The 17,176-nt window shown below is 37.1% G+C and overlaps 1 protein-coding gene across 3 annotated transcripts in view; it reads left to right on the forward strand.

Moving 5' to 3' along the window:
- The window catches only part of LOC124641749 (cGMP-specific 3',5'-cyclic phosphodiesterase), a 141,153-nt gene that overhangs the window by 98,826 nt on the left and 25,151 nt on the right, over positions 1-17,176 (forward strand). For all 3 annotated transcript variants that reach the window (XR_006985700.1, XM_047179919.1, XM_047179920.1), the window contains one exon: positions 16,485-16,598. Coding sequence is in view for 2 of the 3 variants with exons in the window: in XM_047179919.1 (XP_047035875.1) it covers positions 16,485-16,598 (114 nt within the window). In the remaining variant the exon portion in view is untranslated. The remainder of the gene's footprint in view (positions 1-16,484; positions 16,599-17,176) is intronic.

Genomic DNA, 17,176 nt, shown 5'->3' on the forward strand with positions numbered 1-17,176 from the left:
TCACTAGCGCGTATCAGTCGACACGATAAAACCAGCAACAGTATTATAATAACGTCCTAATCTAAATTAAATCGCTTCCATCAGCATTTGCATAATATCTCACTTACATCTTGAAGAAACAATTTCTTCTCGATTATCTCCCAAATGGCCCCCCCATTTGGGAGATAATCGAGGGGGGCCATTAGGAATTCATTACAAGTGACGCCTGTTCGCCCGAACGAGACAATGTACCCACTGTGTTTCTAATGAAGTATTACTTGTTTAGGGATGGACTGGTTGTATCGATAATGTTCTTTATTGAGATTAAATGGAATTAGGTTGTATTTTGGATGTAGGTTGATTTGGGTTTGGTTACATTCTGGAGTTCCCTTTCGGGATGAGTTGTTCATTTTCTCTTCTTGATTCTCCGTCATAACTTATTTAATTGTATGTCTGCCTGAGTACCTTGTCAGTAGACAGCACTATTTTTATCATTTTACCACTACCTAATTAATACTAGAAATAGATTATTATCACAAAAAATCTTTTCCAAATTCTAAACGTTTCTTAAATGGCAAATTATCCACACTTACCTTTATTGAATTGAATGGGCACGAATCGATTCAGAGTGGTCGATACAGTTAAACCACACCTCTAAAATCATTATCACGTCTTCGCACTTTTGTTGGCACTTTAAATTTATTTGAGATTTCCCCGAGGAGTTGAACAATACGATGGTAACAATGTGTAGTTGCCGTTACTCACCGCCTCCCATTCATCCTCCGAGCGTCCTTCAGGACGCATGGAATTATATTTCTTTGAGTTATAACGTTACTGGTGAATATAATGACTCCGAATTGTTTTGTTTTGTTTGGAAAACAATGTTTAGGTGGTGTTAAATGGGGAGTGTTGTTTGAGTATACGGGAAGCCGGTCAAGTCATGCATTGCTCTCGAAAAACGGCATGAAATTTTTTTCTAGATCAAAGCTAGTATTTAGAAGTATGAATTGCATCAAAATGCTCTGATAACCGACACAAAAACATTTTTACGTCGAATATATTAGTTTTTCTTACTTTCAAAACATCATAAATTAGGCAACATCACTAAAGCGATCCCAATTAATGCTTAGTCTATACATAAATAATAGGAAGTAGTATTTGTTAGGTACGCAATAAGTAATGGCTTGCTTACCTTTGTAGCGATAATGTTAGGCAATTGTACTATCAGATCTCCATTTAATATAATTTGTTGAATCCACATTTCCTTCTTAATGAAGGTGTCCCTTTTCGTTTGGTCGGTGGGAGAAAGGCACTGTTTTTTTTCGGATTACAAATTCCTACTAGAAACTACTTTCCATACCAACTTCAAAATACATAGAAGCCTATTTATGACACTCACATAAAAGGTAGGTACAAGAATTTTGAAAATAAATTCAGACTATCCAGAGATACAACTTTACAAGCTTTTTGACTATAACGAGATTTCTTACGGAAAGCTAACTTTGCCATCGTTTGCTCTACATATGAATTGGTTTATACAGTTCATCATAACGATTGCATAGGAAGCACACATAAGCTGAGAGCACTAAGCTCAGTAAGCCAGGTGTTAGGTCGTCTGCACTGATTTAGTTAGTTTCCCTAACTACTGTTGCGATAAGGTTGTTGCTATTGAGTGTAGATGGAAAAGTAGTTTTTATTTGGATGGTACATTTCAAGTCTTGAGAAATTAAAATGTCAGCCAAAAAATAATATTGAATTTATCTTCGTTTGCGTGTGAAATTGAAGTTTATCTTCGTTTGTGTTTTCGCGATTGACTAAAACTGCTGTATGGATTTGCATTTGACCAATTCATAGTAGTTCATGCATGAGAATGGTTTATACATTGATAAACGTACCCCTAAGCTGCGCCAGGAAAGACCGCTTATTTTATCCAAACTAATATTATAAATGTGAAAGTAACTCTGTCTGTCTGTCTGTCTGTCTTTTCTTCACGCCTAAACTACTGAACCGATTTGTGTGAAATTTGGTACAGACATAGTTTGGAACTTGAGAAAGGACATAGGATAGTTTTTATTACAAAGAAATATAAAAATAAAATTTAGTCCGGACATATAGCGCCATCTATTAGTCAAACCAAAAATCTTCCGGAAGTCACCATTCTACGCGAACGAAGTCGCGGGCAAAAGCTAGTCTAAAATACACAGCAAAAACTAACAATACTCTATCTATGAAATAACAACCCTAACCTATTTACACTCACCAAAGCACCTAACATGATATTAATGAATAGTTACGGTTAAGCCCTAACTGACAAGTAACGCGCTCCCACACGTAACTCGCTAACTTTGTATGCAACTGTAATTAAAACAGCATTTAACAGGCGCATGTGGGTGGAGGGGTGAGAGGTGGGGGGGGTTAGATGTTATGCGTTAGAAGTTAGAGGACTCAGGTGTGGGAAGATGTGACTGCGTGGTCAGAAGTTCGGAGCACAAAACGTGAATGTTGAGAAAAAATAAATGTTAGGTGATAATTTGTAAAGTAAAAGTTGATAGAAGTTGGTTGAAGATGCCGGTGTACTGGGGGAATTTCTCTGTGTACATTGATGAAGTAGTCTGTGCAAGGTAAATTAAAGACCTTTTTGGAAATCAATCCAGTAACAAGTACGTACGTTATTTATCATACAATTATCCATGTGGCTGTAGAAATTGCCTTAGGACGCGAGTAAAACCGCGATCAGAGATGATTTTAATACTAGTCTAGAGGTAAATGCTAGTTAAATCAGTATCCTTAAAAGACCCAAATTCTATTCTTCCGCCTTTATTTAAAAATTTCAAGTAAACTCACAGCACAAAGCAATAATTTTTTATAAAACATACAAGTAGAAACATAAGCTAGCCGCTTCAGGCAGTGGGCGGACATGAACGTTGATTCTACAGAACTTTTCACTGAACCGAGGAATTTATGCAGTTTCACTTCATGAAAACCTACGAACAAACAACTTTTATGGATGTTTACCTGCTATGAATTTTGATGCTTTTGTGGTTTGCTTTTATGAAGGGTTTTATTTTGAGGACACTTTCGGTAAATCATTGGCTTTTAAAGAAATAATAGATACACCGTCATATTAGATAAGTGTCCTAAAAAAAACAACGTTTGGTCATCATCAACAAGGATTTGCACCTTACTCCCAGCGCAGTCTAGGGTGATCTTTTAAAAGAGATACTTTAACCCTGGAAAAGGCTACAGAAGGAACAGAAGTGGGTTTTACACTGCAAAATGCTGGTATTCCCTCCCGCTGTGGATGGAGTGCGAAAGTGATAAAATATCAGACTAAAGAATTCCTTTTTATGATAACCCAAATACCTTTAGTCCTTCTACCCGTAGCCATTGAAATACAAACAAACAATAGTACCTATATCTAACACAAGTATAAATACAACCGCAGTGGCCGGTGACCGCTAAGTGCAGTGAGTGTCAGTCCGCTACAATTTGTGAACTCGCGATATTAACTGTCCGCGATGCTCTTTGATTATGTCGGGCTTTTGGATAACAAGTTATTTTGCTATAAATTTGGAGTTTTTGATAAAGACTGACTTGCATAACTCTTGTTTAAAATTAGATGATGCGGCCTTCTCCGTGTCCTATGCCCAGTGAGAGGAGGCCTGTGAACAAAATGCCGCTAGTTCTACTACCACCGATTATAAATACTATTGATTTAGAACCCGAAGATAATCAATTCTATGTATATGCAAAATAATAACTTCAACGACCACACTTCAAAACCAATTTCAATACAACAAAAGCCAATATTGAATATAACCTGTCTGCAAGCTAATCGGAGCCACATACAGGGTGTTCCCTCGAGCGTGCAAATGTAGTGGAACATAAAATCCAGCAGAGAAGCCGAATCGATAGCGTCGAGTCTGGAGCCGTGTCAGACGCGAATTTGTTCACAATCGCTACGGTTGCGATCATGCGATATTTTACTTGCAATGGGATGGTAAGTATTTGTTTTGGGCGGTTTTCTTTTGTTGAGCTGTTACAGTCGTTTGTTCAATTCTCGTGCTTAGAACACTTTGTTTATTCTGGTACTCCAAAACATCGTTTTGGGTGCAAGGTTCTTTTTCACTGAATAGTGTTACTATATCTTTCCAAAATTTGTAAAACCCTAACCGACAAGTTTATCTGAGCGTCGAGACTGGAGCCGTGTCAGACGCGAATTTGTTCACAATCGCTACGGTTGCGATCATGCGATATTTTACTTGCAATGGGATGGCATTTGTTTTGGGCGTTTGTCTTTTGTTGAACTGTTGCAGTCGTTTGTTCGGCTTTCGTTGTTAGTAAGAGTTTTGGAACAGTCTGTTCATCCTTTTTCTTGAAAAGATCATTTTCTGTACAAAACCAAAGTCCGCACTTCAAAGTCAAAGTATTTATTTTCTTAGTATACATGTCTTGATATTTATTTACTCGTCAATATAATAGAATTTTTAAACACTGCTCTACAAAACATTATATACTCTAATGAACTAAAAACATCGAAACTGCGGACTACCTTAATATTTTCAAGCGACCTCCCAAAAAGGAGGAAGTTCTGTATTCGGATGTTTGTTATTTTCGTCTTTTTATTTAAACTAGAACAACTGCCACTAAAGTTCAACACATCACAATCGCTTTCACTCGTAACAACTAGTCAAATCAGGTAGGATTTCACAGAGATGGATCCCATCTGTCTGTATGAAGTAGTGTGTCACTGAAAGCATTGCTAGCTCTAATGCTGAAATTGTTCCAGTGTTTGACCGTGAGTTGCCTTTAGTCAAAACATCAGCAACAATACTAGAGGTAGGTGATGTTTATTCTTGATAGAATATATTGCGTATTTGGTCTGTTGCTCTATGTAAAACTTTTTATATTAATAGAGAACATGAAACGTAGCAAAAGACTCTACATATTATTTCACATTTTCAAATGTATAATAAATACATCACCAAAATAGCTTAGAATTTCTTCTTGCTTTCTTAACACTCACGATTACAAAACCAATGAAAAAATCACTCTTTCTAAACTGCCCAAAATAGTGGCAAACACAATAAAAAAACTGTCGCCCTCACAATCTATCACACGCGTAATAAATCTCTCACAATACAAACACGTGATGATAGAATTTTCTTCAAAAATATAACTCAAGCCGGACCACATAATAGTAATTGGGTGCGGAGGTCGGTACGTTAAGCAATTTGACAGGCGCAGATAGGCGAGAGCCAAACTAACTGGCTTCCGATATGTTACGGGTCGTGTGTTCCAGAATATTCCGGGAACAGATGTATCTTGTGGGTGGTACGTGGAGGAATAACGGATTGGATTTTGTAACTTTTAGATAATAATATTTTGAGCTTTACTTAGATGACCTCCCTAGAGTTTGATGATGGGTCACCAATTGAGAAATGAGATAGAGTCAGTTCATGATCATAAAAGATTAAGACGCAACAATTTAGAATTAATTGCTTTTAATTTTGCGTCTGACAACTTACAAATCAGTGAATTCAGTAGAGCCTATTTTTCAACTTGCACAAAATTCCATTTTCCGCTTCTCACATACATTCTATCCGATGACCGAGAAAGACAGACTGCACAATAATTAGAGACTTAAATAAACAATACGTTTTAATCATGCCAAGATTTCGAGTGAACGACCGACTCCAATACGAAGGACCACTTACGAAGTTCCATCTTTATGCTAATCAGAGAAACAAAGACAACACAAATCTGGAAGTCCCAGTCGTTGGAGCAATAAATTATCTAATCCAAGAGCATGGCTGCTGGCACGCACATTTATTGGTGTATTGACAAAAACGAATATCTGCGACGTGACTAGAAATGTACCAGCGGTTATGTGTCTGACTTAAGACGTGACATAATGCTGGGAGGGTGGGGTTTAATCACTCTAGTTTTTGGGGTTCCGTAGCTAAAAGGTGAAAATACTACTGTTACTGTCCGTGTCTTCAGGGTGATTGTTTGCTTGATAATAATATTTTTTTGTGCGTGAAACCGATTCACATTTCGCTATTTATTTTAATGTTTGATATTGGATAATTGGACCCATCATCATCACTGGAGCCAACACGAGAAGGTTGGTAAATGGTGTCTAAAATCCAAAGATTTTTGTTTATTATCTTAAATAAGATACAATTTAACCAACCTTTTATTATGTAACTTAAACTTCTATTTATTGATTACCTAAGCCAGCTTCGATTACAAGTTTCGCCAGGTATATCAGAATTTCATTGATACAAACTAAAATTTTCCATCAATCAAAACGAAAGCTACACAACTTCGCCGCCTACCAAATCAATCACGCGACTCAAAAAACTGTTTAAGTAAATAAAACTCAAATCCTATCGAGTGCGGCGTGTCGACAATTTGTCACAACACTGCTGTGACGTCACGCATCAGTACAAATTTTATGGCTTCTCCTGTACCTACTCGGTACACTGCGAGTAACATTTTCGATTACCTCCGTATATTTATTTCTTGTACCTCTGGGACAGGTAGGTACAGGTTTTTTTATGGTTTTTCTCCCGTATATTGGATACGTGATTTTCTATTCGCTCATTTTGTGATGGAATATTTTGCTCAATTTCAGCTTTTTTATAAGCAATTTCGTTATCATTTAAAAGTCCACTTAGACACCTTTTTACTTAAAATTCTCCTAAATCGGTGTATTGCGTCGTTTTTTCAATTTTTGCGTCGGATATTTCGTGTTCTTTTGTGAGTTTTTGCGTGCTACTTGGAGCTACGTACGTAACTTTTGTTTTGACAAAAACATTTGTTGTGCTATGACGCAGAGAAATGCGCAGTTGTAAGACCTGGTAAACGCCATTTTTGTTTATGGAAATGCTTAATGAAGTAAGCTTATCTTACACTATACGTCCTACATATTCGTTTCGGAGCAGAACTCCTATTATTGTTAGACTGGATATGGGATACTGGGTTCCAGGCATCTAGTGATATATTATGCAACTTCTATACCTAGGAATTTGGTACTTAGTGCCATAACGTGTCAGGAATGTCAACATATTGCTACAAGAGCATGCTTACATTAGCCACGAAGCCTTATAAGTACCCAAACTTTAGTAAAGCCCTGTCATTAAATACCAGTTGTTCCGAAGCCCGGTTGACTAGCGCGTACTAATGAACGGGGAATAATTACAAAGATCGTTATTAAAGAACTTTGAGCAAGTTTGAAGTAATTAGCGGCGTAATGTACGGAGGAGATGAGATTACAAGTGTGCTAATGACGGTGCTGTAATGAATTCGGAAATTGAGATTATTTGAGGAGATATTTGAAGGTGGTGAAATACCTTGGTACAGTATTACTAAATACCAAAGACATTCTGTGTAGGTAGGCAACGCTTTTTAGTTGAAAGGACTTACATACTCGGCAATAACTGCGTTCCTTTTTACTGCTTTAAAAAGGGCAAAGAACGGAAAGTCTATACCTACTTTTCTCCTAAAAGTAGTGACTTTACTGTTACAGCCTTTTTGTCGTCCCACTGCTGGGCACAGGCCTCCTCTCGCACGGAGAAGGATTGAGCATTAATTTATTAGTGACTTTAATCTAACTTAAATGTACAACGATATGTATCGACTGTAGTATGTTCAACATCTAAAAACCCATTCAACCCCACAAACAATACCACACGCCAGAAAAAATAAAATAAAAAGTACTATGATTTTATTTCAAACAAATTGATTGTCGAAAGCGAAACCTGCGAGCGATGGCTCCGCGGGGCTCCCGTCACTTTTCATAACTGAACTCTAAGCTTCATTTGTACTGACGGCTGAATCGATGACTGCCCACGGTTGACAGGATTCTTCACAAACATTTTTTGTTTTATTATTTTATGAGGAGTTTTATTTGTTTTTATTTTTATTGTTGGTGAACTAGAGAGTACTTACCTACACTTTATTTTAAGTGAATTTTGGTTTCACTTTGAGCGAATTTTGGTTGTAGCTCGATGCAGCGTACCAGAGTACTATTTTACATGGAGCGTGTGCCTATCTAACCTCCTGTACCCAGTTCAAACCTTGGTAAGACTGATTGTCACACTTTTTGACTTCTGACCCGTAACGACTGCAAAAAATGTTAAAATGACCAAAGATACAGAATTTTGGCTGCTGTATATCTTTTTGTTTCCTTTTTCATCTTACTTCCTTAAGAAAACATCAAAAATGTTAGCAGCACCATTTTTACCGGTTTCCGAAAGCCATAACTCACTTACAATCATTTATCATTGAACGTTAGCGGGTCCTTCGCTGAAATCTTTCTCTTATAATTTATTTGTTGTGACGACGAAAATATCATGAAAATAAAATTAAGGTTCAGTATTTCTGAACAGAAATTGTATATATGGGTTATGTGGGTATGCGATGTTTAAATACTTAGGTATGTATAAAACATACAAACATATGGATTGACAACCTCCTTTTTGGAAAGTCGGTATTTTTTTTGCCAATTTTTTTTGCAGGATACTAGGGATATATAATAATGAGTTGATGAAACCACATAATAATACCCAGTCTCCGATAATTTATGTATTGAGTGTTTTAATATTAAAAACTTAGTGTTGTTAGGCAATTTCATGACTCCTTTATTTAATGTAATCATACCTCTACATTATTTTACATACATTCTACTAATTTCTTATCAACACACCACCATCTACTGCGTGGTTCAAAATGTCCATTTAAAGCCCATTAAACCAGAACTACCTAAATAAAATAAAATAAAATAAATCGTTTTGTCTAAAACAGCTCAGTAAAACCAACGCTAAAACAGCAACAAACCTGACAAACAAACCTACAAATCACAAACTGTTCAAATATTCGTTGGACATACAAAAATGCGTTCCGAATCGAGTCGGAATTCAGGTATCGAGTATTGGAATACCAGTATCGATGATCGGACAGATTTGAGCGGTCCTGGCGGGACTGCATACATTCCACTTCTGGAATATTCAATATTTACTGAATCGATTTAGAATTATTTGTGTACGAGTCCTTGTGTAAGGAAGTCGATGAAAATATTTCATGAATCTTGCAATCCTGGATTAAAAAGTCCAATCATTTTTGATGGGACTATCTAACCTAATATGTTTAGAACAGCTAAACCGATTGCGATGAAATATGTCTAAGAGTTACCGCTGGAAAAAACAGCGTCCATTTAAAAACCGCATGCAAATTGGTTCACCCATTTAAGAGTTGCGGTGTCACATAGCGGTTATACTTATAAGACCCCTTTTTGGGGGCTTAAAAAGTAGGTATGTAAACCTTGTCGAACCATAAGTAACCAAACCTAAAATATTTCATATTCTAAGGGAATTGTAATATGAATGACTTGGCAGTCGGGTTTTGGTAGTTGTAATAGGAATGCCTTTCTTGGCAGTCGAGTAAACATAGTGAATGGTATAAATGATGATAAACATGCAATAGTAATACTGAAAGACAAATGGCTAGATGGATAGATAGCTTAGTGTTAATTAACATGAATATATTTGCATATAGGTCTGGACTAAATTAGAACAAAACTAGACAAAAGGTAACGTCAGTGTTATCTGAAATAACTATCTATGGTGTTAGATAAATTAGTAATAGGTGTAGTAGGTAGAGAGTCGCTTCTTGTAAAGCACTGGTACTCAGCTACATCCGGTTAGACTGGAAGCCAACCCCAACATGGTTGGGAAAAAGGCTCGGAGGATGATAGTAGATAGAATTCTGTGTAACATTTTTTGTAACTGACTAGCTTCCACCAGCGATCTTACCCACTTCTCGTGAACACTACTCTGCTCACCCGGATAAGAAGTAAAGATGTCTAACAAAGTGGCAGAGTTTTCACTCTGATTGCTAAATCGTGAAATAACAAGTCAATACTCTTTTTACCAAAAACAATCGAAGTCACTTTAATAATAAAACAAAAAAAAACCTGTAAACAATAATGTTAATTTCAGTTCTTTTGTAATAGAATTAACAATAAATTGCTGTTTTCTTTCTTCAGTACTGAGCGTGCTCTATTGTGTACATACAAAGGTAGCTTTTCAGGTTTCAGGCATTAAAGGTTGTTATAGAAACACATTTTTCAGTTTCTTTTTAAATAGCAAGGGAAATTCTTCTTTAGTAATTGTGATATTTTTTTCTGCATTCTTCAAGCCGGTTTGTAGTAAGCTTGAAATAGATTTTAATGAAAAGCCGGGCTTCGGAAAATGCGATCGTTCCAATGATGCTAGATATTTTTTTTTTAAGATTTTTCAGTGTTATATTTTCTTAACACTCGTGTTGTTGCAGTGCTTTCTTTTATAATGACTTTATTTTTAAAGCCATAACGATTCTTGTTCATTATTTAGTTTTTAATTTATACTGCTTTCTTGTCCAAAATAGGATTATTGCAGCTTTAACTAGTAGCTGTAGAACCTCTTTCTTCTTACAATTAAAGATACATTTAGAGAGTATTCGTTATTTAGATCGTAATTTTGATAGGTATTGCAAGGCATATCCCTGCAAAACGAACTGACCTAAACGTGTATACTCTAAAGTGCGACAGCTCAAAAAACTACACGAAATCAGCCAACTATTAACTAAGTAAATAAACATTATTTCAAACCAAAACTACGTACCTACCATTCTCACAATAAGCAATATTCTTTCCTTCATAATATACATAAACATATACATAATATAGTACAATATATTCATGGCAAGTCGGGAGGACACTCGGAACATCTGAATTAGCCCCCAACAGATTCAATTACATTTTTTCAGAAGAAATTTCGGGTAATACGTGCCCGAAATATGAATAGGAAAGTAATCAGTTTTGTATATTTTGAATGTTATGACTTTTTTTGCCAACCATTTTGATAAAGCTGTTAGGATTTTAATTTTATTTTTGACGAAATTAGATTTTTTGGTCTCGTTTGTAATTTTGAAGCATTTATAGAGAAACATATTATTATGAGTAAAGCAAATTACAGTTAATCATAGTCTCAATTGTATTTTCTACAAATACAACTATGTAATGATATTCGTTTGTCAGATTATAACTATGTTTCTATTTGACTCCATTTTGTCAAGCAAATCGTTTAACTATTTTTAACTGTAATGAAACGTCAAGATGTACGTAACATATTCCTATGTACCGTGTTCTTATACTATAAAAAACACAAGTCAAAAACCATAAATCTCTCAGATATACTCACTTAGCCAATAAAAATCCAATTTATCTACTCCCTGAATAAAATATTGAATCTATCTGAAGATAGAGGCAAACGCTTGAATAACTAATATTCGTGTTATCAAATATTGATAGAAAGCAAATGCAATTAATTGCACTCGCCATCAATTCCAAGAGAAATGCAATTTTGTCAGCACTACTGCAGATTGCGTTCTCATAGGGTGGCCATACATTACTGGTTTTTGTGGACAAGTCTCGATTTAAAGTCAATGTCAAAAATAATGTTCCGTACAAAGGAAATCTTTAGTTGGTTTCACGTAAATTCATTGTTATATAAGTTTCATTCAAATAACGATTCATAGTCATTGTCATTTAATCAAAAAAACAAATAGATATGAAGCCGAATTAGCATATTAGTAGAAAAAATAATGTAATAACTTTTCTATCCCATGAGTCATATTATGACAGTGAAATGGTTAAATAAATATCAATCATAGCAAAACAGAACATGAACAATTGCAATCTATCATAAAGTAAAAAGCCCTGAAATCCTAAAAATATCAGTATCCTGGTCACCCCACATTCAACAGCTAAATTGGTTCGGTGATTGCGAGGCGGCAATAGCCCAAATAGCCATCCCATTTTACATACCAGAGGGCAGACTTGCAGTGTTCATTTGACTATATTTAAAACTAGATAATAATATTTATAAAACTAGCTTCCTCCTCTCTTCTACGTTGCCGTGCCCTACGGGGTCCATATTGTACCATCATCATCCTCCGAGCCTTTTCCCAAACTATGTTGGGGTCGGCTTCCAGTCTAACCGGACTCAGCTGAGTACCAGTGCTTTACAAGAAGCGACTGCCTATCTGACCTCCTCAACCCAGTTACCCGGGCAACCCGATACCCTTTGGTTAGACTGGTGTCAGACTTATTGGCTTCTGACTACCCGTAACGACTGCCAAGGTTGTTCAATGACAGCCGGGACCTACAGTTTAACGTGCCATCCGAAACACAGTCATTGGTGTCTAAGATATACTTAGAAAGTACATACAAACTTGGAAAAGTTGCATTGGTACTTGCCTGACCTGGAATCGAACCCGCGCCCTCATACTCGAGAGGTTGGTTCTTTGCCCACTAGGCCACCACGACTTGTAGGGGTCCATATTGTACCAAAACAACATATTATTTGTAACACCATCACGAAACATATGAAGTGCAATAAAGTATTGAAGTTTAGATTTAGCAAAAATACTGCGTCACCCTGTCTAACACTTTCAAAATTTATCTTTTACTTCAGCGGCTTATATTATCAAGCAACTGATAATGAATAAACATTTTGATTATATACTGCCAACCGTGTTTCAGAGGGCACGATAAACTGTAGGTCTCGGCTGTCATTGAATATCCTTGGCAGTCGTTACGATCAGGCAGAAGCCAGTAAGTCTGAAATCCAGTCTTACCTAGGGATATTGGTTTGTCCGGGTAACTGGGTTAAGGAGGTCAGGTAGGCAGTTGCTTCACGTAAAACACTGATACTGCTACGTCTGGTTACATTGAAAGCTAACCCCAACATAATTGGGAAAAGGCTAGGCAGATGATGAGGGCTACAAGTAACTACAACCAAAAAAAAGTATTTCAATGGTCAATTTGTCAGATATTTACCCACTAACTTCTATCCAAATAAATATCTATTCAGAACCGATGAAACCCTCCCGTTGTTTACTTCCTACACAAATTAACAAACTTCCATAAGAGCTTCGGCGAAGTGTCAAAAACTCCGGCTTCGTAAATCGTAACTTCGCAATAAGACAGAGTTTCAAGACCATTACGATTACAAGGGCACAACTTAACAAAGGATTACGATGGTTATTCAGAACCACGGGGCAAGGAAAAAATGGATATGCTATAATGCAGGTAGGTCAGGGGCCTTCTTCTAGGTCAATTAAACTAAGGAGGCGTTCGTGTTCTTTGAGACATCTTTCAACGAATTTTAGTACCTATAATAAAAATTGTCGGGGCCAAAGAAGGCGTAAAAGGGCGACAACAGTAACGTTCCTCGTCCCCCGCTCACCCGCATTTTGGCGCGCTACTTTCTTAGGCCATTTTCCTGTTATGGCACCTCCGTTAGTCATTTTGTTCTCCATGTTCGGAACGATAACAAAGTATTTGCTAATGGCGCCCAACCAATGAAGTTACACGCAAAAAGAAATAAATCTCAATTTTTAAACACTGAAGCTACTAGTTAAAAATATGAAAGGAACCATTCATTCAAAAGCGTTTCTATCTTTGAATAATCAAACTCCATTTTCGCTTGGCTGGCTATTTCATTCGTTTATTTAGCGTTTTTTTTTTTCAATTCACAAAAATAATCAAAAGGATCCTTTTAGTGAAAGTGATTCCCAGTATTTAGATATAGCTGGCTTTATTTAATATTGATATGATAACAGAAAGATATCTAGCTGCCTTTTTTACTTTTTATCTTCGAATGATACTTAATATTTTATTCAAGTTTTGCTGATAAAAGCAACGTGGCAGATATGGATAAAGTAAAATTGAGACTCCACCAGGGCAAAACCCTTATCCGCTTGATATGATACTTTCAGATCAACGCTTTGTTGAAAACATCTATTTTATAACAAACTGAAGGGAAAAGGATGTTAGGATCTGCGAAGTTAAGTTGTTGAGTGTACAATTAGCGATCGAATCGACATCTGCTGTGAGTTAAAGTTATGTTTCAAAATTACGTTAGCTTAGGATGGGGGACAAGTATTCTATATGTCCTTCTCCAGGTTCTATTTTCTTTTATCAAAATTGGTTCAACCTGAACTGAAATTGAAGTACAGTTTATAAATAGTGTAACTTACACGATTTTATTGCATGAATCCCAAACGTAACCGAATTTGTTTAAGTTTACAATTCACCATATCAGGTAAAATAATTTTCAATATCTACTTACATAGTTCACTTACTATCAAAACCACTGACCGCAGGTACACTCCAAGCCGTGTGGGCTGGCACCCTGCCACCACTGCACTGCACTTGCAACTAATCATTGTATTACTGCTACGGTTGCATTTTATTTTAATAGAATATGCTGCACTTGGATATAGTTTTGGTTTTGATAAATGGGTTCACAGTTAGGGGGATATCTAAATAGGTTAGCTTGCAAAGCGATTCAAGTCGAGATGGTTATTATGGAGATGTTTTTTATTAGGTACTTTTACTTATTTTTTTCCTAAAATAATATTGTTCACCAAATTGGAAATAGTCCTAACCAGGGGAGGTTAACAATCAATTTTCAGTACAAAAAGGATCAACCAATTTTCAGTTTGATGTAAATCTTCAAAGCCTGGCTGAGATCTCACATTGTTCAGTTTTTTTTAGGTATGTCATAAAGTAGAAAAGAGACTGCCTCATTTAAAAAAATGTCTGATTAATACGGTTCATCAGATACAACTTGCAAAGACAGCAAGGTCTTAGTAATGGGGTCCCGTTTTACCCTTTGGGTACGAAATCTTAATAAAAAAAACAGCCCAAAAAAGGACACTGAAATCTCAAAAAAAAGGTTAGACAAAATACAAAACCGAGATAAACTAAACAAAGTATACATTATAAATACAATATTAATATTTCCATCCCATTATTTACAAAAGGCACCGCGCGGGCGGCACTTCAAAGCCCTCTTAGGGTGCGTCCACATCTGGCGAATGTGCCGCGAATGCGCAGCTCGCGAGCCGTTTGCGACCTGCCCGCGAGCTGCGCGCTTGCAGTCACTGCAATAGCTTGGTGCGCCTCTTTAGCGCAACTCATGCAAGGCTCGTATAGAGCGCGCGAGCGGCGCGCGATCTGCGCGCACTCAGTTCTCGCCCTTACAGTTCCGTTTATTATTTAATAAAGAGCGCGTCGCGCGCCGCCTGCGCGCTGATCGCGTACGGCGCTTAGGTCGCGCGCGAACTGCGCGCGGGCGGCGCAGAAGCGGCGCACGAACAAAAATGCACGCGCGCAGCTCGCGGGCAGGTCGCAAACGGCTCGCGAGCTGCACATTCGCGGCACATTCGCCAGATGTGGATGCACCCTAAGAAATAAAACGCGGAACCATTGTCCATACTGTAATATTATCAAACCCACTCACAAGAACTAGGTATTTTCATTTCTATTCATAGCAAAGCTATTTGTTTTGCTATTTTGAATGATTTTACTGGAATTAGGTACTGTATTTATTCCGATATTTATACCGGGTCCTTTTATCTTTTGACGTGAATTAGGGGATTATTCTGAGATCCTGTGATCTAGTGACCGGATTTCAGAGACACTTCCATTAATTTCAAAATCATCAACATAATGGATTTTGAATATTTTGAAGAACTAAGCAAAAACATAAGGACAGACAGCGGGAAGCGACTTTGTTTTACAATATGTAGTGATGACTAAATATGCCTAAGTACCTGCCAATTCCTTCCTAGCAAGATAATGTATAAAATTATAAACATTCATAAAGTCGCGATTTTTCTTAATAAGCCTTATCTTTCTCAGAAACTTGGAATCCAAAATACTCAACTAACAGTAAAATTCTTTGACTGTAACAGTTTTCACGCTCCACTGTTTACTAAAGGTTCATTGGGACGCGAGAACTCGTACAAACGTGTATTTTTACATTGCGGCCCGCGTTGTGTTTGCGCAGCGGCCCCGGACTTGACAATGACTGTCAATTCTGATCTAATTGATGGAGCTTGCCGAAAAAAAGCGTTTTTGTCCCGAGCGAACTGAATTGTTTTAGCTTTTGAATGAAAATGTCAGTTTTTATTACGAAGAACATTTATTTAAAAAAAAAGTACCTCAACATAGTCGCACTACTATTATTGAAGTGCAAGTGTAATCTGAAAATGTTTATAAGGTAAAAAATATCTACATGCAAAACAAAGTTGACGTATTTATTTGTCCTTTTGACTACTTACGTATTTGATAAAAATACTTTTTAGGTCTTATTTTAGCTGAACCTTTTGGATACCAACGGTTCGCGGCCATGTCCCAAAGGAACAACCTCCCACATCCGGATAATAAGTGACCTGTCCTTTTTCAGGCTCTAAACTGTCTGTAGACTTCTCATTTGAAATTGGTTCAATAGGCAGACAGTCTGAGTTACTTTCGCATTAACTTATAACAAATATCTAATAGTTAGGATCCTTTCTCTATGATCTACTAAACAAACTATCAACGACCACTATCATTTTCCACTAGTTCCACTACATCCCCAGTCTAATTGAGTTTTCCATTGTTCCAGAGGTCGAGATCTCCGAGCTGCTCAGCACAGAAGCAGCTGGATGAGGCGGACCTGTTCATGGACCTCATCAAGGACGTCGCCAACGAACTGGACATTGACGTGCTTTGTCACAAGGTAAGGGTTCTTCAGCATATAAATCAGAAGCGTAATTTGTAGCTGCCATTACGACACGCGTTTGTCGTTTGGCGTATGATCAACGTCTACAGTTTAACCAAGTAGCTTCCACCAGTATCGGTTTCTATTCCCGTAGGGACTACTCTGCGCACCCGGATTAAAAGTAATCTATCGTCATGATAGGTATTAACCAACAGCCGTCTACTGCTAAACGTAGCCCCCCTCCAGTAAACGCCTTGTCTGTAGCCTTCTAATAGGAATGTTTATGTATAATCTGTGGTATTATGTTTGACGATTGCGTGTAAGCCTCTGATTACTGGTAGCTGTGGTCGATATCTAAGATGCGCCGAACTCGGATAAACTGACCAAAAGTCAGTTTTCCACAGTTGTGTATTTCCTAAGTTTGTTTGGACTTTCATACTGGCATAAACCAGATTGATTGACCAACGGAAAATAGAAGTAAGATGAAATTACTTACACAGCGAAAACAGCTTCAGTTTGAAATTCCCGTTACTGGAGAATTGATATTTAGTTCAAACATCAAACACGGGCTAACTAGAAGTTAGAGATTAACAAAC

Source organism: Helicoverpa zea, chromosome 23, assembly GCF_022581195.2.
Source record: "Helicoverpa zea isolate HzStark_Cry1AcR chromosome 23, ilHelZeax1.1, whole genome shotgun sequence".
Lineage (NCBI taxonomy): Eukaryota > Metazoa > Arthropoda > Insecta > Lepidoptera > Noctuidae > Helicoverpa > Helicoverpa zea.